This window comes from Lactuca serriola, chromosome 7 (assembly GCF_051521515.1).
Source record: "Lactuca serriola cultivar US96UC23 chromosome 7, Lser_US96UC23_V15, whole genome shotgun sequence".
NCBI classification, from domain to species: Eukaryota; Viridiplantae; Streptophyta; class Magnoliopsida; order Asterales; family Asteraceae; genus Lactuca; species Lactuca serriola.
The window spans coordinates 187785789-187807233 of record NC_136414.1 but is presented as its reverse complement, the minus strand read 5'-3'; the positions used below and the strand labels follow the sequence as shown (position 1 = coordinate 187807233).

At 38.7% G+C, this 21445-nt stretch overlaps 1 protein-coding gene across 1 annotated transcript; it reads left to right on the top strand.

The window, feature by feature from the left end:
* The first annotated feature begins 4769 nt into the window (after nt 1-4769).
* On the top strand, nt 4770-8691 carry PSKR2 (phytosylfokine-alpha receptor 2). The gene has a single exon (XM_079008779.1). The coding sequence runs from the start codon at nt 5457-5459 to the stop codon at nt 8505-8507; it is 3051 nt and encodes a 1016-aa protein (XP_078864905.1). The 5' UTR covers nt 4770-5456; the 3' UTR covers nt 8508-8691.
* Nucleotides 8692-21445: the final 12754 nt, after the last annotated feature.

Sequence of the window (21445 nt, the reverse complement as noted above, 5' to 3'; positions counted from 1 at the left end):
CTGTGGTACAGGTCCAGTGGCAGCATCGGAAAGGGTCAGAGTTGACTTGGGAGCCGGAGCATGAGATGCGGGAGCAGCATCCAGAGTTGTTTGCAGAGTGAGACTTCAAGGACGTAGTCTGATTCTAGTGGGGGAGAATTGTAACATCCGGAGTTCCAAGTATAATATTTTATTCTTTATTTTTGGAAGTTGTGAGGAGACTCGGCGAGTTGGTGTTTAAACTCGCCGAGTATGGTCGTGGATTCGTATCCGAGTTCACAGCTGGACTCGACGAGTTCATGAGTGGACTCGGCGAGTCCATGCTGTTTAATGAAACCCTAATTTCCAGGGTTTGAGACCTATTTAAAGGCTCTTAAGGCCTTCATTTGCAGCCACCAAACCCCAGAGAGAAACCATAAGAGATCTAGAGCGTTTGTGAGGAAGGAGAGGCCATTCTTGATCCTTTTGTTGGTGTTTTTGCAAGAAGGAGGTGACCAAGGCAAGAGGAGGCTGAAGGAGGTGCGATTTTGGTGATTTCTGAGCTCATAGAGATCATATTGAGGTATTTGTTCGGACCTTCTTCAGTTTTTGGTGTTGATTCTTAGAGTTAGGGTTTTCTAACCCTTTTAGAGGTTGGATAAGTGGAGCATTTGGTCCCTTCTCGAGTCTATGTTTTGGATCTGGACCCAAAGAGGTCCAAAGACCTTAACCCTTGGAGCTTTATGAGTCATTTTGGGAGCTATGAGCTTGGGATGTCATTTTTGGGGCTAAATCACCAAGTTAGACCATTTAGATGTTATATAAGTGTCAAGGTCTGAACTTTACGTGATTATCATGCTTGGGAAGGCCATATCTATGAATGTATGGAACAGATCTGACCTTAGGAGGCCTATGGAGTTTGTGCATGGCATGAACTTGCCGAGTCCGAAGAACAGACTCGGCGAGTAGGATGAGGGTTTCCCGTAAATCACTCAGTGAGTGGACATGCCTAGTTGGGGAATAACTCAGTGAGTCAGGGAGAGTTAGGGGGACTGGAGTTCAAGGCGGAACTCGCCGAGTTATTCTTGAGACTCGGCGAGTTGAGTCGGGGTGGCCCCGCGATTCATGCCAGGTGGAACTCGTCGAGTCAGGGGAAGTACTCGACGTGCCAAGAGAGGGGCTAAAAGAGTCAGTGGACACATGTAGACTCGTCGAGTCGCCCAAGTGCACTCGACGAGTCGGGTCAAAGTTTGACCGTTGACTTTTGTTGACTTTTAGGGTTGAGTATAGTGGTATTTATGAAAGTATTTACTTTGTGTGATTAGGCGGAGGCTAGATCACATTTCTACCGAGTCAGAGACTTACCGAGACACCTGAGGTGAGTCTTCTCACTATACTTTACCTAGAGTGGTATTATGTGTGGACCAGAGGGTCTTATGTGTTATGTATGAGATTATGTGCTATGTGTTATATGTATGTTGTATGATGTTATAGACCGGACCGAATGGTCCAACGATACAGATCGGGCCGGAGGGCCCAACGAGCCATGACCGGACCAGAGGGTCCAACGAGCTACGGGACTGGAAGGTCCCGCTGAAACACATCGACCGGAGGGTTGTATTATAGCCTCGAGTGGCGTATGTGTTTTATGCAGTATTTGGGGAACTCACTAAGCATTTATGCTTATAGTTGTTGTGTTATGTGTTTCAGGTACCAGTGATGAGCGCGGGAAGGCGCCGACATGATTCGTACACATGCACATTGGAGTTTATATATTCTGATCTTGGGGTTTTGTATTGATACAATGTTTTTAAAATGATTGTGAATGATATTTTATGATTTTTCAAAAGTGAAAAATTGTTCAAATTTTACGGTGTTACACAAGGCTCAAAAACAAGTAAGAGGAGGCTAGGGTTTCTCAAGGAATGGTCTTAGGTGATGGAGGTTGGTAATGGGGGTGTTTCCCATAAGTTAAAGCCCTTAAATGGAGCTCAAAACCGAAGAATCGTGGTTTTGATATGCCTAAATTACGCCTTGTGTAACTCATTAAAAATGCATCCAAAATCAGCATGTTACGCCCTGCGTAACTTCTAGTTACGCCATGCATAATTCAGAAGTTCCTAATTTCGACTTTAACTTAAAATAGCCATAACTTCTTCATTTCAACTCCGTTTTTAGTGTTCTTTATATGCATAGAAAGGTATCGACGAGCCCCATAATCCTATCTAGTTATTTGGCTTAACACATGTCGAACTAAAACCATAATCCACGAAAGAAGCCCGATATATAACTTTTCCCATATTACCCCTTTCTTTGAAACACAAATTTGAGGGTTTGAAACAATTAACCAATCACGTTCATCATACTATAAGGTCTAAGATCTATTCCCTTGAAGTTTAAGACCTTTACTCGATCCAATAATGACACGGTATCCTGATAAAAGAAACATCCAAAACTGGGTGTTACATTTTAATTCTTTCCCATTTATATAACAAGTTATTCCAGACCATATTGGTTTCAAGTAAATTCATGAACAAATCAAGATAACCATACTGATTGAATATGCCATCAGATAAAGATAAGGATGCATAGTGTATCACGTTCTTCCAGTGAAAGAGGAATGTCATATCACTCATTTTCCAATTAGAGAGGCCTCAGGTTTACTTATGGCTAACGATTTATAGAGTTTCTCATATGAAATACATTACAAGTGCGGTTTTTGGGTTCATATATGCGTTAGTCTCTTTGACTCAATCATCATATATGCATTGAAAATAAATTGTTGTAACAGACTCTTTCCATATAAAAGGAGTGAACATTCATTTTCTCGATCTTGTATTCTATAAGCAATGAATTCACGCATTTTCAACCTTTTTGGTTGAGTGATCTAGTAATGAACACACCTCTATGGGCAATGTTAGGGTTGTAGCTATCATGTCTATAAGGAGAGAACAATGGTTATTTTAATAGTATGTATGATGGGTGTAGTTAATTAATATGTTGTATCTGTCTAGTTTTAATCTCAACAACAATATTTTTTTTTCTCAACAAATGTGTCAACATCCCGACAATCCACATGGCTACATCAGATGTCGTAGGCAAATATATACCCTACCATTTGTATTAAGTTTGGCCACCAATCTGAGCTTTATCTCTTCAAACCCACTATTGGGGAATCTATGTCGAATCTTCCTATAACTTTTAACCAGTTAATTATTGTTATCCAAAATATCCTTCATTTTTTAAGTGAGGACCGTATCAATCTCCCCATATACATCTGTTGGTTCATATGGTTGTTTCCTACATAACAAACGACGCTATTATATATAAATGCATTGCATGAACCTATATAAACATTTTAAATGCAACTATTGTTTATCTCATAGACTTTAGCCTTTGTAATCTCATTAGCATTTATATATATATATATATATATATATATATATATATATATATATATATATATATATAGAGAGAGAGAGAGAGAGAGAGAGAGATAAAGAAAGAGGGTTCAATTGAGAAAACAAAATGTTAAGAATGGAGAATCAATATCAGTCATATATTTATTTTGCTATTTTGCCGCAAAACACTTGGGTATACTGGCCGAAATGGGGAAAGGGATACACATGTGTGTTCTAACAAAATATGTTTCTTTAAATTATGTTAATCATTACCTTAATATATACACAAAATCATAGGTTTTTTTGTTTTTTTAAGAAGTTATTTTTATCGAAAAGCTCTTTTAAATATATCAAAATTCATAATCTTTTATTTTCTATAAATAAACATCCATATTGATATAGTTATAAAATAAAATAAATTTTTTATTTTTTTTTTATAGTTTTAGTTACCGTTATTCATAAGTATATAAAAATAAATCAAAATTTTATTACAGTACATTCGTTATTCAATCATGAATAAAACGTATGCTTATATTTTTTACTGTTTAAGTATCATTCATATATGAATATAATACGTAATAAAGTTTTCATATATATATATATATATATATATATATATATATATATATATATATATATATATATAACATGTATTAGTTCTCATTATATATTATATTTATATATGAATTAAACATGTATCAAATTTTTGTTACAGTTTATTTGTTATTTTATATGAGTAACTATTATGTTAATAAAGATGAAATATTTTGAAAATTTGAACAATTTATTCATATATGAATATAATATATGTTATTCATATATGAATAAAACTTTTGAGTTAAGCTAATATACCTTTTATTTATATATAAATATAATATTTGACGAGAGCTGATGTAAACTACGAAAAATTTATTAAATGTTATATTCATATATGAATGATACTTAAACTATAATAAAATTAAACATATTTTTTTGTTTACAAGTGAATAACGAATATATTGTTATAAAAATCTGATGTATTATTATTCACTTATAAATAATAAGAGTTGAAACTATAAAAAAATAAATTTTTTATTTTATTTTAAAACTATATCAATATGGATATATAGAAAATAAAAAATTATAAATTTTTATATATTTAAAAATCTTTTTCGACAAAAATAGTTGCTTAAAAGTTAAAAATATATATATATATATATATATATATATATATATATATATATATATATATATATATATATATATATATATATATATATATATACTTTGCATAGTATATATTATTGTGTATTGGAGATTTTTGCGGCTCTAATTATTATTTTCTTAAGTACAGGAGACAAATGCGGGAATTAGTCCGATGAGAGGGTTGAAAACAGGTAGATAACAAGAGAAAATCTTGCTCAAAATCCAAATAAAGTCAATACAAATATTGCGATCTAACCACTACTCACTACTGTATCCAATTAAGTCCATCTTTGATTCTATTTTAATTTTATCTGCATTCTTTTACTTTGCTTCTTCTCATTACTCTTTTCCCCAATTCTTCTTCTTCTTCTTCTCCCCTTTTTAAAGCTTTACACTTTCTGTCATTTTGTATCCAAAACAAGAAAAAGGAGACCCTTGATCCGTTAGCAAGTTTGAAATGCCCACCACCTGTTTGCTAAAAGGACATGACATAATTGCTGTCTGCTTTTGTTGCTTCGTTTGCAAGTGATCGACTTTGACGGGTACTGAAATCTCACTCTCTTCTTGTAGGGTTTCTTTTCTTTCACTTTGTTGTGGGTCTGGTTCGAGAATCAATTAAAGAGTTTCCTTTCGTTTACTTGGAGATTTTAAATCATTAAAGACTCTCATGTGAGTCATTGAGTGTTCTTTCGTTTGCTTCATTTACAAGCTTTTCCTTTAATCTTCTTCTCCTATTTTCCTTTTTTTTATCACTTTGAGGTTTTGGGATTTGGGTTCTGCTTATCTCTCTCTCTCCTTGTGCATTTCACCATTCTCGTTGCGAACCAGTAGGTTTTTACAGCTTGATCTTCTTCCACATTTGATCAATTTCATGGCGGTTGTGTAGGAGACCTGACTTTGTTTTTTCCGCCAATGAATTCTATCAGTTGGGCATTGTTAGCTTTTCTGATTTGTTCATCTTTGGGTATCGAAACCCTAACCCAAACATGCCATCCGGTTGATTTGTTAGCTCTGAAGGACTTCGCCGGAAGTTTCATTAACGCTTCCATACTTACATCTTGGTCGAATGATTCCATTTGCTGCCATTGGGACGGCGTCGTTTGTGAGGATGACGCCAAAAATCTTTCAAAAACCCTAAACAGGGTCACCATGCTGAGCTTGTCTGCAAAAGGTTTAAAGGGCGAAATTCCCAATTCTCTACCTCGTTTGGAAAAATTAAGATCTCTCGATCTATCGTTTAATCAATTACAAGGCGAATTCCCCAAAAATCTCTCCAATTTGATGGATCTCGAAGTTCTAAACGTCTCAAGCAATTCATTAACCGGGGACCTGTTCGACATTGGTAAATTCCCACATCTCATAGCATTAAATCTCAGCAACAACTCTTTCGCCGGTGAAATTTCTCCACAAATTTGTACTTCCTCTACGAACCTTCAGATTCTCGATCTATCAATGAATCATTTCACCGGAAACCTAGAAGGCTTGAGCAACTGTCACAAATCTCTTCGAGAACTGCTTGTGGATTCCAATTCGTTTTCCGGCGACCTCCCGGAGTTTATATACTCAATGTCATCCTTAAAGCTGCTACATCTTTCTTCCAACAACTTCTCCGGTCAGATAACCACAAATCTCAGTAAGCTTTCCAACCTCGAATCACTACTTTTATCCGGGAACCGGTTTTCAGGTCCATTTCCCAATGTCTTCAAAAACATGACACGTTTAGAACAGCTGAACGCACATTCGAATTCCTTCACAGGGCCATTACCTTCTACCATAGAATCATGTTCCAATTTACAGTTTCTCGATCTCCGTAACAATTCATTTTCCGGCGACCTAAGTTTAAATTTCTCAAAATTATCCAACCTTTGCACTCTTGATCTTGGTAGCAATCGTTTTCATGGTCTCTTACCAATCTCACTTTCCAATTGTCATGAATTGAGAATCCTGAATCTGGCCAAGAACGCATTATATGGTGAAATTCCGATTCCATACATGAACCTTTCAAACCTCTCATTCCTCTCCTTTTCAAACAACGGAATCACCAATTTACCTCGCGCTTTATCTGTTCTACAACAATGCAAGAATCTCACCACTTTGATTCTGACAAAAAACTTTCAAGGTGAAGAACTTCCACGATTTGTAAATGGGTTTGACAGATTAATGGTTCTTGCAATCGCAAATTGTGCCCTCAAAGGCCAAATCCCACCATGGTTAGTAAACTGTCCAAAACTTGAAGTTCTTGATTTGTCCTGGAATCAGTTGACTGGAGTCATCCCTTCTTGGATTGGTCAAATGGAAAGACTCTTTTACTTGGATTTTTCAAACAATTCATTAACGGGTGAACTTCCGAAAAGTTTAACAGATTTAAAGAGTCTCGTGTCTTCAAACATAAGTTCTTCAATTCTCACTTCATCAACCGGGATTCCATTATATGTGAAGAAGAATCAAACTGGAAAAGGTCTTCAATACAATCAAGTTGCAAGCTTTCCTCCATCAATCTATCTCAGCAACAATAACATAAACGGGACGATTTTACCCCAAGTTGGAAGATTAATACAGCTTCATGTATTGGATTTGAGCAAGAACAACTTAACCGGGACAATTCCCGACACGATTTCCGAAATGGGAAACTTAGAAGTTCTTGATTTGTCATCAAACAATCTTCATGGAACAATTCCAGCCTCTTTAAACAAGCTTTCATTTCTTTCAATGTTCTGTGTAGCTTATAATCACTTACAAGGTGCGATTCCGACCGGAACCCAGTTTTCCGGTTTCCCAAATTCAAGTTTCGAAGGGAATCCCGGTCTCTGCGGGCAAGTCCTGTCTCCTTGCAGTGTAAACGGAATTCCATCCGTCAATTCCGATTCCGGTAGAAAACTCGGACGGAATGGTATCGTCGGAATCACACTCGGAATCGGAGCCGGAATCGCAATCGTGTTAGCATTCATTCTTCTCAAAATGTCAAGAAAGAGACACGGCGATTGGATTCCGGAGTTGGAGGAGAATAACAGTAGGAGGAATGGAAATGGAATCTCGGGTGTGTTTACATCTTCGAAACTAGTTCTATTCCCGAGTTTTAATTGTAGAGAGCTCTCGGTTTCCGATGTAGTGGAATCAACGAATAATTTCAGTCAATCGAATATAATCGGATGCGGTGGATTCGGGCTTGTGTACAAAGCCGACCTTCCAAACGGTTCAAAAGCCGCAATCAAACGCCTTTCCGGCGATTGCGGTCAAATGGAACGCGAATTCCATTCCGAAGTCGAAGCCCTCTCAAGAGCCCAACACAAGAATCTCGTATCCCTAAAAGGGTATTGCAAACACGGAAACGATCGACTCTTGATATACTCCTACATGGAAAACGGAAGCCTAGATTACTGGCTACACGAAAGGGTAGAACAGGAATTACCATTAAAATGGCGAGTTAGGTTAAAGATAGCAAAAGGGGCAGCAAAGGGATTATCATATCTCCATAACGATGTGAAAATTATCCATCGGGATATTAAAACTAGCAATATTCTCTTGGATGAAAAGTTTAAAGCCCATTTAGCTGATTTTGGATTGTCAAGACTATTATGCCCTTATGATACTCATGTGACAACCGATTTGGTAGGGACATTAGGGTACATTCCACCTGAATATGGACAGACACTTTCCGCGACTTTTAAGGGCGATGTTTATAGTTTTGGGGTTGTGCTTTTGGAACTTATTACAGCTAGAAGACCCGTTGAAGTTGGAAAGGGGAAGAATTGTAGGGATCTTGTTTCGTGGGTGTTTCAGATGAAACTTGAAGGGCGATATGGGGAGATATTTGATGTGTCTGTATGGGATAAGAGCTGTGAGAATCAGTTGTTGGAAGTGTTGGGGGTGGCTTGTAAGTGTCTGGATCAAGATCCAAGAAGGAGACCAGGTATTGAGCAGGTTGTTTCATGGCTTGATGGGGTTGTAGAAACGAGGGCATAACTATGCCTCATGTTTTTAAGTGGTAGGTGAAGGTGTCAAATTGTAAAAAGTAATAACTATAGAAGTCCTTGATATAAGTTGTTAAGTTTATTATAGTTTTATTTTGTTGTTGTTGTTATTCTCTTGTGTAAAGAGCATGTTTTAAAGTAAATGTTAGTGTTCTAACTGTGTTTTTGTAGTTAAACTAGGTTTTTCATCCTGTGTGATGTGGTGGGTGTGATTGCATTGTTAAATTAGCATTGACGTGTAAATTCATAGATGATTACGTAACATCTAAGCAAAAGATATGTACAGTGTTAAGCAAAAAGTCAGAGCGTGACAAAAAAAAAAAAAAGTAAAAGTGATTATTATCTTTTTTCTAATAAGATGATAATAAACAGTAGAAAAAAGGTATAAATGTTATTTGGTTTCTATTTCTTGTACTAGGAACCAACCTGGAATAAAAACAAACGTTTGGACAACTGAGTTAAAAAAAAAAAAAAAAAAAAAACTTATACGAACAAAATGTATGCAGTACAGGTCTAAAGGATCATTCATATAATTTATCAAAAAATTAGTTAAAAAATTGGACCATAATTGAAAAAAATTTAAAGTTAGGTCAGAACTGTAAAATATGAAAAGCTTGAAAAGCTGGACAAAATAGGCCAAAAGATGCCAAGGGAATAGGGAAGGGATCAAATCCTTCACCTTTGAGAGGGAAATGTACCCGAGCGTCGAGCGGCAATTTTGCATTTTTATGGGAAAATATCACTAATAGACATAATATAAGGGCAAATTTATAAATTTAGACACAAAAAACGAAATTTCCACCTATAGACATGCATTCCGCGGAACTATGAAACCTCCACGAAGAGGGGGTAAATTCGTAATTTCAACCTTGTTTTTTTGACAAAAAAGAATCCCCTCTTTTGGTTCCCACTGGTCCCCTTTCGTCTTCGTCACTCCGCATCAGGTCGCAGAGGGTTTGATCGAAGACTTCAAATCCGACGACGACTTCAACTCCGGCGAATACTTCAACTCCAGCGGCGACGACTTCAAGTTGATACGACTTCAAATTCCGGCGAAATCGAGTCGTAGAGCTCCTTCCGTCACCGATGGAGCCCGAATTCCCCGATGTTATGGCAGATGGCTACGGTTCCCGGGTATTTCTCACATTTTCATTACACTAATGTCGAATATGATTCAAATTAGAGGAAAACCCATTTTATTAAACTGAATATGTATACATATTTCGGATTTTTAGGTTTAAAAATTAACAGTTTCGTTTTTTGGAAATGATCCATTCCGCGTAGGTGGACGTCACTCCGCAGAGCTTGCTCCGCGGAGTGATGTCTTCCTCCGCGGACTGTTATAATCGAATAATTGGTCCTTCCGCATAGGTTAGATGTCACTCCGCAGAGTTGCCTCCGCGGAATGAGCTCTAGCCTCCGCGGAGTGATGGTTTTTGACAAATTTTTTTTTTCTACTTTTAAGTATGTTGCTATTTTTTTCATAATGGATTAATATATATATATATATATATTTTTTTATTTCAATTAGTAATGTTTAAATGTCCTAATATATATCTTTTTGTTGTGTAGCACGAAGATCTCAATCAAAAAGCGGAGTTAACTTTGAAAGGCGTGGTTGGGACTATGATTAAAAGTATTTTCCGCACCTAACACAATCACAACGAGTATTATTCAAAGCTTCCCTCTTTGGAATATTTTTAGGAATGCATATCCCACATGGTGATCCATTACTTGTGCATATGATGATGTTGCATGAAGTAAGGTCTCAACCAATATTTGAAATGGGGAGGTTTCTATTTGATATACAGGGGATCCAGTTGGATTTTGGTGAAACTGAATATATTCTGATTTGTGGTTTAAAAGTTGGTCCTTATGTGGATTTACTCTATGACGAAAAGGGCCAGTCAAATTCACAGCTCCGTGCTCGGTTGTTCCCATATATTTCAGATTCACGTTTGCGGCTGAAAGATTTAGAAGACTTGATTATGTCCCCGAATTATTCGGCACTACAAGATGAAGATGTTGTGATGCTTATCCAACTTGTTTTTATGTTGAAGGGTCTACACGGACGGGATGTTAAAATGGGCATTCCTGGAGCAGTATACAAGCTTGCTGATAATATAGATGATTGGAACAGGTATTACATTTAAAACAGGAATGCCCACAGTAGTATGCCATGCATTAATTATAATTAATAAATTGAAAATTGCAGGTTTGCATGGGGTACGTATTTTTGGAAATATACTTCACGTATGATGCGTGGAATGTTTGAGAAAATAGAAGAGTTTAGACAATTCAAGCAGACGAATCCTGAATCGAAGAAAGGACACAAGTATACCGTTCCTGGTTTTATAATTCTGTTTAAGGTTACTTTCTAATGCATTTTAATAGTTATGATTGTTTAGTTTTTTATACAATAAAAATTTGAACTTCGTTTTGTATTATATAATAAGTTTGTATCATGATTTTTTTTTCATAGATATGGATTTTGGAGATGTTCCCAGAGGCAACCATGTTTTATATACGCACGCCGACAGAATTGCCACGGATGAGGGCGTGGAGAAGTAAAACACCGTTAAATTGGGAACAATGTTGTCGAATAATTAACGTGTCTGTGGTATGGTTTTTATATTAAGAATAATTTATATTTACAAATTTCAATGTATTTTCATGTTAAACTAACCATCTGATTTTTTCAGCCAAACAACCAACCTATTAATGTCGTGGCAAACCTGGAGGAGCTGATGTTGCCGTTTTATGTTCGTTATGTCAATTGGACTCTTAACCCTGTAGAGTCTCCCCCACGACAACATAGTCCTGTTCCAAATAGTCCACCTCATGTTGACTCGCCTGCTCGAAGAAGGATGTACAAGTCCGAAATATAAGCATCTACAACTGAATCTGCCACAAATGCTTCTTCCTCACAACATCTTGAAACAAGTTATATGTCAAACGACACATCAAGATTGACAAAGAAGAAGAAGACGAGCACAAAGGCATTAGTGAAGCGTCTCATAGGCATTGTGGCAGAGTTAACTTCTAAAGTAGACCGTGCATTACAGAAAAAAGATGTACCAAACACAAATGTTGAACCAGACAGAGGGTTTCAAGAGGAGGAAGAAATGACAAATGAAGATGAAGAAGAAAAATATCAACATCATACATATTTTGAGTATGATGATATCGGGACTCATGGTTTGGAGGGGGAATTTGGGCCTACACCTACGCATGTTGAGCAGTCATCGAACGTGGGTGAAGATCACACAAAAGAAATGACTCCCATTGGTAGGCCGCAACGAAAGAGGGGTGTTCCATGGTTTCAGCGGACTCCGTTCACAGTGGTACAAAACTCATATTTTAAATTTGATATATTTTTAAAATATTAACGTATTGATAATTATTTAACATGTTAATTTTTTAGTTGCAATCCACACCAAAAGTGAAGAAAATCACCAAACCAAAGAAAAAAAAAGTGGTGAAGAGTCCTGAAAAACCAAATGAAGACATTGTGAATGAAGAGAGTAATGATGTTTCAAATCATCTCCTGCTCGACAGTGTTGAAGCTGCCAGTACGTTGAGTTTTTGGAAAGAATGGAATTCAATCTCTTCCAACCTAATCACTAAGCATAGGCTGCATATGCTCACACTGGATCTCGACTTTTGGTCGAGGTTACTTGCAGTTACTGACGTTGGGTGGTTACTTTCTTCGGTAACATTCGTTAAATATAATTTTTAACTACAATTTTAGACGATAATTTATATAAAAAACTATAACATTTTTATGTTAAAATGTACAACATATTGCGATATGGGGTGCCTTGCTCATGGAAAGACGGCCGACGAACGCAAGGTGGACGATATTCCCTCAAGAACTTAGTTTGCAAAAGGGAAAAACATATTTTCTTAGGAATATCGCAAATGGTGTTGGAGGCCATCCTAAATGGAAGGATGTGGATAAGGTTAGTTAAGTTTATTAATTATTTATTTTATATACGAAATGAATTAATGACAATTAAATTTGTTTTTGTTTGCAGGTTGTATTCCCCCTAATCATTCCTCATGTCCATTGGTTTTTGGCAGTGCTACATTTAGATACTTGGAAAGTAGACATCTATGATTCAGCACGATGTATGAATCACTTCACAAAGTACTCCGCTGGTGGAGAATTCAAAAGTTTTGGGGATAGTATAATCGAAGTGCTAGATGCGATTGAATACTGGAAGGATTTCCCTGATGGACACAAAGACAACGCAGTTGTGGAGTTTTGATATTGTAGATGCGCCACAACAAGAATATATTAGTGAAAGAGGGGATGGTGGAGTATTCGTATGCATGTTTATGGAAATGATTGCTTCGGGGGTACCGGTGAAGAGTGATAAGCCATGTAGAGATGCAAGATTTCTCTACACAAATAGGATGACAAATATAATTTGAGATACTAAATAACTTGATGTTTGGTAGTTTGTATCCATTATTATGAAAGACTTGTTTTTAGTAAAACATTACATAAAACATTACAAATAAAAGATTAACGACTAACAAACATTACATAGAACATTACAAATAAAAGATTAACGACTAACAAACATTACATAGAACATTATGAATAAAAGAGTCGTCTACATGAAAAAGGGTTTTTTTTTCTAACCAGATTCCAAACGTCCGTATACTCGAACTCAGTTTCATCAAACTGGCACAGATAGTATCCGTTCACGTATTCAAGAAGTTCTTCATCATCAGCATTAGAGCATAGCATTTTCTCATAATTGTAGCATCGATTGTACCATGTGACTTTAGTCTTTAAATCCATCCATTTACTAACAATATCGGGTTTTAGTCATTGTTGTCCTTGTCCCACTTTAAAGTTGAACAAAGCTACTAAGCGGGACCATTCATCACCAACAAGGCAATTAAGGGGAGCCATTACTGTCAGACCCTCGTAAATAGTAATCCAGCATCGTGTTAGGAGCAACACCTCTGTTGTCGTCCATGGAGATGCACCATGTGTTGGAGCAGATGCATTAGACAGATTACCTGCATTAGAAGACATTGGTACATTGGATGCCATTTTATGAAGAGATCCGTTATCTCTAATTCGAACGTATAGATACGTGATTTACTATATATAAAATGATAGGTAACGCGGACTGAGCATTCGCTTTGCGGACTGACAAGTCAGTAACGCGGACTGAGCATTCGCTTTGCGAACTGACAAGTCAGTAACGCGGACTGACAACGCAGTAACGCGGACTAAAAAGTCAGTAACGCGGACTGAGCATTCGCTCTGCGGACTGAAAAGTCAGTAACGCGGACTGACAACGCAGTAACGCGGAATGACAAGTTAGTAACGCGGACTGAGCATTCGCTTTGCGGACTCACAAGTTAGTAATGCGGACTGAGCATTCGCTTTGCGGACTCACAAGTCAGTAATGCGGACTGACAACGCAGTAACGCGGACTGACAACCCCGTAACGCGGACTGACAACGCAGTAACACAAACTAACAAGTCTATATCAAACGACAAACATCAATGTATCACTTCATCTAAGGTATTTTAGTTCATGTGCTTTGTATGTTTTACAATGGGTTCAAACCGATGGACCGCTAACGAGTATTTCCTTCTAGCTCGTGCATATATTAATGTCAAAGAGAACACCAGTTTGGAGGATAGAATGTTTTTCGTCCAACTAACGAATACCTTCAACACTGACGCTGAAACCACCATACAAAACCATCGCAACACGCTTGATATAGCTGCAAAATGGTATGAATTGAAAACAGAAGTTGTGTTATTCAACGATCTTTATAATAAGATTGAAGACGATCGTGTCAATGATACTGAGGAAGAGATCTTGGAGGCGGCTAAAGAGGAATACAAATCCATTAGCAACGGATAGAGTTTCGAGTTTGAAGCCCCTTGGAATCTTTTGAAAAATGTACCGTTTTTTTTAACTAGAACTGCATTTTGTATTGTTCTTGTATTTCTTTATTTAAATGTAATATGGTATTTATCCTTTAATTTACAAAAAATATTTGACCAACAAATGTTACAAAATCATACATTCAAAAAACATTATCTGACAAACAAGTTACGTGGACTGACAAATAACTTACGCGTAATGACAAGACATTTACGCGGACTGACAAGTAAGTTCTGCGGAATAATGTATACTAATTCCTTATAAATTGGACAACCATGACGAAAATTTACAAGGTGTCGAAAGTTGTGAAAATGAGTTCAGTAAATCAGGTATTAAGGAAAAAGTTTGTCACACCCCCGAACCAGACGGCGGAAACGTCCGGGGGCTGTTGTGACTCAATTGAATACCATAACATTGAATATATATGAAACATAACAACATTCGTCACCATGCATTAATATAGTACAACCAGTAGCGTTTACATGAAATACATTGTTTAAACATTACATTCCCAAAAATAAATTGTTCGACTCGTACATAAATAAACTGCAGGCCACCACTGAATATTATTTCCTTTGTATCACTGGTTCCCTGAGAATACAAGTATTTTGAAAAACGTCAACATATGAAATGTTGGTGAGTTCATAAGTAGTGTTTGAAATCCAATGTTTTGTATTGTTTGAAAACCACCAGAAAATCCGATATTTTCTGAAAGTAGTATAGTAAAAAAGGTGTGAAGATCCATAGGTATGCTTGTTTGTTTCTATACTTGTAAAAATTTTTCATTAAAGTTGTGTACATTTCGAGTCCGTTATGTATTGAAAAAAAAACCTAGGAAAACCCGATGTTTTCCTAATCCTTTGAATCCCATGAAGTTGCATTGAAACCATTGCAAAAAGAGTAGTCTCATTCCCAGGCGACGTTGGATTATTTTTGAGCATGATTAATTGCTACAAACTCGCATTACACAAACGACCAGTTTATAGCTATACTAACGATCCCGAAGGCGTCGTCCGTACTAATCACGTTATCCAACCGCCCTGACTACGTGTCGTCCCACATCCGAAGAGAAAGAGGACACGAAGACCTCGATGACTCTATTAACCGGTTGGGGATAAAAAATGTGTACGAGGGGTCCCCGACCCGCCTCGCAAAAAAAATGTAGACTTTACTAGCAATACCAAAGGACCCTTGGGGACCAGTAGTATACAAGCCATTGAAAGTCCCTCTACGTTGTGCCAAGTCGGTGAAACCCAACACTTCGTAGAAAAAAGGTCTTCGGGCCTTAAGATCAGGTCATTGGGCTAGCTAGGCCCAACAAGCAAGATTTTACACTTTTGGGGCCCAAAGATGGTGCGTAGACGTCTGTGCACACTCGCATGTATATTGAATTCCCAAACATTATTTGTATGAATCGTAGTGTCGTCGTGTTAGTAGTTTCGGATTTTCATTGGTTCGAGACCGAACCAATTCGTTTCACAACGATTTTGGTATTGTAGTGTATTGTATTTCGTCGATAGTCGCGGTACCATTGTTTGATCAAGTTGCATGTATTGAATTAGCCTTGAAAGTTTTCTGTTTTCAGCCCCTCATTGTTTGTAAAATTTACTTTTTCAACCCTTTGGTTAAATACTTTCCGGTTTGGTCCTTAAATCAATTTTCTTGACATTTTAACACCAAAAATCATTGAAGTTGAGGTTTTTCAGCATATTTTTCAATGAAAACAGTTTAAGTCCCTGAAATTTCAGTTTTCTCGGTTATACCCCTTCTTTTTCGAAACTTGACAATTTTGGCCCAAATTGTAAAATTTTTGCAACTTTGGTCCTTTTTAAATTTAAAAAGCATTTTAAACCTTTGAAAAGGATTTGGAACAGTTATAGTCCACTGTTTTACAGAAAAATACAGTTTTGGCCCTCCAAAACAGAAAATCTCGCATAATGGGCCTCATTGGACCGAAAATGTCATTTTTAGCCCATTAAGCTTGAAATTTATATTTTTAATCCTCTAAGTGAGTATATTTCCAGAAATTGTTTTATTGAAACTGTTTTGGCACACCTCATCCATCAGAATTCGTGATATGTCAATTTGGACCCTTAATTTTGTATTTTTCACATTTTAGGCCCAAAATTTGTGTTTTTAGCCCAAAGAAAATTGTCACTAAACCACTTAGCCATTTTTCTTGAAACACTTTGTATGTAGAAATATATTTGATTCTAAAACCATTTAACATAAGATATATCTCGGTTTTGAGGGGTTTTATGGCTAGATCCAACATTATAGCACACAAAAGCATACATGTAAGCATGGAAATCATACAAGGCATACAAATCACATATAGATCTACACTTTCACTTGTATTCCCCCCCCCCCCCCCCCACACACAAAACTCATAAAAACAGAAAATAGGGGGTATGAAGCTCACCTTAAGGGGGTAGTTTCGGTTTTGGAGAGAAGATGGAAGAGAAGTGAAGTGATTTTCGGCCTTAGCACCCTTCCTTGGTAGATCTCGAGTTTGGTGACTTCTAAGGTGCATGATCACAAGTTGGAATAGATTTAGAAGAGATTTTTGATGAAATGAAGTAGCTAGATCATGGATTAGTCATCAACTTACCTTAGATGATGGTTTTTGGTGATGGATTTTCCTTGTGAAGCCCTTGATTCACGAAATTTTTGAAGGAGGAGGGAGGATTGTTCTTCAAGACTTGGAGAGTTTGGAATAGATTTTTGTGGTGTGTGTGTGTGTGTTTTCGGTCGAAAGAGAGAGAGAAGGGAAAAATAGACCATGAAGTGATACTTGCATGGAGGTATGTGATATATTGCATGGAAGTCCTTTGGTTAATTATGAGGTGTCACTTGAAAGTCAACTCTTTCTTGGATTTGGGCCTTGGGCCGAGATTTTTGGGAGAGAAAGAAAAAAAATTGGGCCTTTGCCCCTAAGACCACTATTAGAGTTAATTTGGGTGTTTATTGACCTTATAAAATAAAATTGTGATTTTTATGCTTTAATAAGCTAGATTAGGTTAATCATGGATCAAAGCTTTCAATTCATTTCATTCTAGGCCCAATATGGCCCAAAATGTTGAAATAAATTAGTGTGGGTCCAATTAGAGCCCAATTAGGGTTCTAAGCCCATGATAGTCTAATTGGAAGCTTATTGGTCCTTTTGGATCCAATAAGGAAGTCCTAGTCCAAAATGGACTTAAACAAGGACTTTTAGGGTCTCCAATTGTTTGATGACTATTTGTAGTACTTGTATAATGTATTTGATTGAAGTTTTTGATTCACATTAGCTTGAATGTATATATTACATGACACAAAATTTCCAGTTGTGACATCATCCCCCCGTTAGAGGGAATTTCGTCCCAAAATTCTGTTTGAAAGCTAGATTTGAGAATGCTAGAATAGGTGAGGGTACTTTTGCTTCATTTGATCTTCGCATTCCCACGTGAATTCTGGCCCACGCTTTGCGTTCCACCGTACCTTCACGATCGGGATGCGACTTTGCTTAGTACGCTTCACCTCCCTGTCCATGATTTCAATTGGTTCTTCGACGAACAGGAGATTCTCATTGATTTCGATTTCGTCAAGAGGAATGACAAGGGTTTCATCTGATAGGCACTTCTTCAGATTATAGACATGAAACACGGGGTGTACACCGTTTAGCTCTGCGGGTAGTTGTAGTCTGTATGCTACTGGGCCTATTCGGGCGACGATTTCGAAGGGTCCAATGTATCGCGGGTTCAGCTTTCCCCGTTTTCCGAAACGTATAACCCCTTTCCAGGGTGAGACTTTCAACAGTACTCGATCACCGACCTGGAATTCTAAGGGTTTTCGCCGTTTATCGGCGTAGCTCTTTTTTCGGTCACGCGATGCTTGTAATCGAGCTCTGATCTGAACGATCTTTTCTGTGGTTTCGCGAATAATCTCCGGTCCTGTTAGTGCCCTGTCCGACGTATGCGTTCTTGCTAGCTGGGTGTCACCTACTTCAGCCCAACATAACAATGATCTACATTTACGCCCGTACAGTGCTTCGAAAGGGGCCACCTTGATGCTCGAATGGTAACTATTGTTATATGAGAATTCGATCAACGGTAGGTGGGTATCCCAAGACTTTCCAAAGTCTATCACACAAGCACGAAGCATATCTTCAAGCGTTTGAATGGTTCGTTCACTTTGACCGTCTGTTTGTGGGTGATATGCGGTACTCATATCGAGATGAGTTCCCATTGCCTTGTGGAGTGATTGCCAAAAGCGCGATGTGAACCTACTGTCCCTATCCGAGATGATAGATTTTGGCACTCCATGGAGTCTTACGATTTCTCGTAGGTACAACCGCGTCAGTCTCTCCATCTTGTAGGATTCTTTGATTGGCAGGAAATGGGCAGATTTCGTCAGTCGGTCGATTATTACCCATATGGTGTCCAGTCCGTCCGACGTCTTGGGCAGCTTGGTCACGAAATCCATAGAAATCCCCTCCCATTTCCACTCAGGGATTGCCGGTTGCTGTAACAATCCGGAAGGTTTCTGGCACTCCACCTTTACTTTGGCACACGTAAGGCACTTACTAACATAGGTTGCGATTTCCGCCTTCATGTTAGGCCACCAATAGTGTTGTTTAATATGTAAATACATCTTGTCTGAACCGGGATGAATGGAGTATCGTGTCTTGTGGGCTTCCTTCATAACGGTCTCCCTAAATCCTCCGATTTTTGGGACCCAAATACGGTTCATGAAGTAGTATGCCCCATTCTCTTTGGCTTCTAGGTTCTTCTCCATCCCGCGTAATGCCTCGCTAGTTCTATTTTCCGCTTTCATAGCCTCTGCCTGGGCTGATGCAATTTGAGTGGCCAGATGAGATTGAATGGTTATTGAGTGTGTTTTCGTACGGCGATTAGAGTACTCCTTCCGACTTAATGCATCAGCTACCACGTTGGCCTTGCCTGGATGGTACTTGATCTCGCATTCATAGTCGTTTAGCAATTCCACCCATCTTCGTTGTCTCATGTTCAGCTCCTTCTGATTCAAGATGTGCTGGAGGCTCTTGTGGTCCGTGAAGATGGTGCACTTTGTACCGTACAGGTAGTGCCTCCAAATTTTCAGAGCGAAGACCACGGCTCCCAGTTCTAGGTCATGGGTCGTGTAATTTACTTCGTGCGTCTTTAGTTGGCGGGACGCATATGCTATCACTCTTCCACGTTGCATGAGAACGCAACCTAAACCCTGATTCGACGCGTCACAGTAGACTACAAAATCTTCCGTTCCTTCAGGTAGAGATAGTACAGGAGCGCTGCAGAGAGCTTGCTTCAAGTTTCGAAATGCAATCTCTTGTCGGTCTGTCCACTTGAATGGCACGCCCTTTTGCGTAAGCAAGGTAAGCGGTTTGGCGATCTTAGAGAAGTTTTGGATGAATCTCCTATAGTAGCCTGCTAGGCCTAAGAACTGACGAATTTCTGTGGGTGTAGTCGGAGTTGCCCATCCTTCCACAGCTTTGACCTTAGAGGGATCCACATGAATTCCGTCCTGGCTAACTACGTGGCCTAGAAAATTCACGCTCCGGAGCCAGAACTCACACTTGGAGAGTTTGGCGTAAAGCTTTTCCGATCGCAGGGTCTCTAGGACTTGTCGGAGATGTTGGCCATGCTCCTCTTTGCTTCGAGAATTGACGAGGATGTCATCGATAAACACAATGACGAAGTTGTCGAGGAACGGTCGACAGATTCGATTCATTAGGTCCATGAACGCGGCAGGTGCATTTGTTAGACCGAAGGGCATTACGACGAATTCATAATGTCCGTAGCGGGTTCGGAAAGCGGTTTTAGGAATATCCTCTTCTCGGAATTTGAGTTGGTGGTATCCGGACCGTAGATCTATTTTAGAAAAATAGCTAGCTCCTTGGAGCTGGTCGAATAGATCATCGATTCGTGGGAGTGGGTAGCGGTTTTTAACAGTGAGTTTATTTAACTCTCTGTAATCGATGCACATTCTGAAGGATCCGTCCTTCTTTTTGACAAAGAGCACCGGAGCTCCCCATGGCGAGTAGCTAGGTCGGATAAATCCCTTGTCCAGAAGCTCAATGAGTTGGCTGGACAATTCCTGCATTTCAGCAGTAGCCAACCGATATGGTGATTTAGCGAGAGGAGTTGCTCCTGGAACGAGGTCGATTCGGAACTCAACCTGTCTCTCTGGGGGTACTCCTGGAAGATCTTCAGGAAACACGTCCGGAAATTCACACGCTACCGGAATATCTTGGATGTTAGTTTCTTCTTTGGTCTTGTCCACTGTGTGAGCCAAGAACGCCAAATTGTTCTTTCGCAGATGTTTTTGTGCTTTGATGCACGAGATAAGACGAAGATTCGTGCTAGGTTTGTCTCCGTAAATTACTAGGGTTTCGTGATTCGGGAGACGAAGGCGAACGGCCTTCTCGTGGCACATAATCTCAGCATGGTGGGGGCTTAACCAATCCATGCCGATAATCACATCGAAACTCCTAATTGATACTGGCATTAGGTCTATTCGAAAAACGTGTTGGTTGAGGGTTAGGGTACATCCGATGTAGATTTCCCTAGTGGATTCGGTTTTCCCATTGGCCATTTCCACCGTATAGGTTTCATTTAGCTTCTGGGGTTGTTGTTTCAATAAATGTTTAAACTTCTCGCTTACGAAACTTCGCTCCGCTCCGGTATCAAATAAGATGCATGCATATGTGTGGTTTAGGAGAAACGTACCGGTCACAACTGCGGGGTCCTGAACTGCATCACTCTGACCCATAGTCAGCATTCTTCCTGTTCCCCTGTTTCCTGAGTTGTTGTTAGGGCAATCTCGGCGGAAATGCCCCGTCCTTCCGCACCCGAAACAGGTGTGGCTAGGCCCTGCATTGTTGCCGCCGGCATTGGTGTTGTTGGTATTGCGGTGGTTGTTGTTGTTGTTGTTCTGATTGTTTCCCTGACTCTGATTCTGGGGAGGATAAGTCCTGCAGAACCTTGCAGTGTGTCCCCTTCGGTTGCAA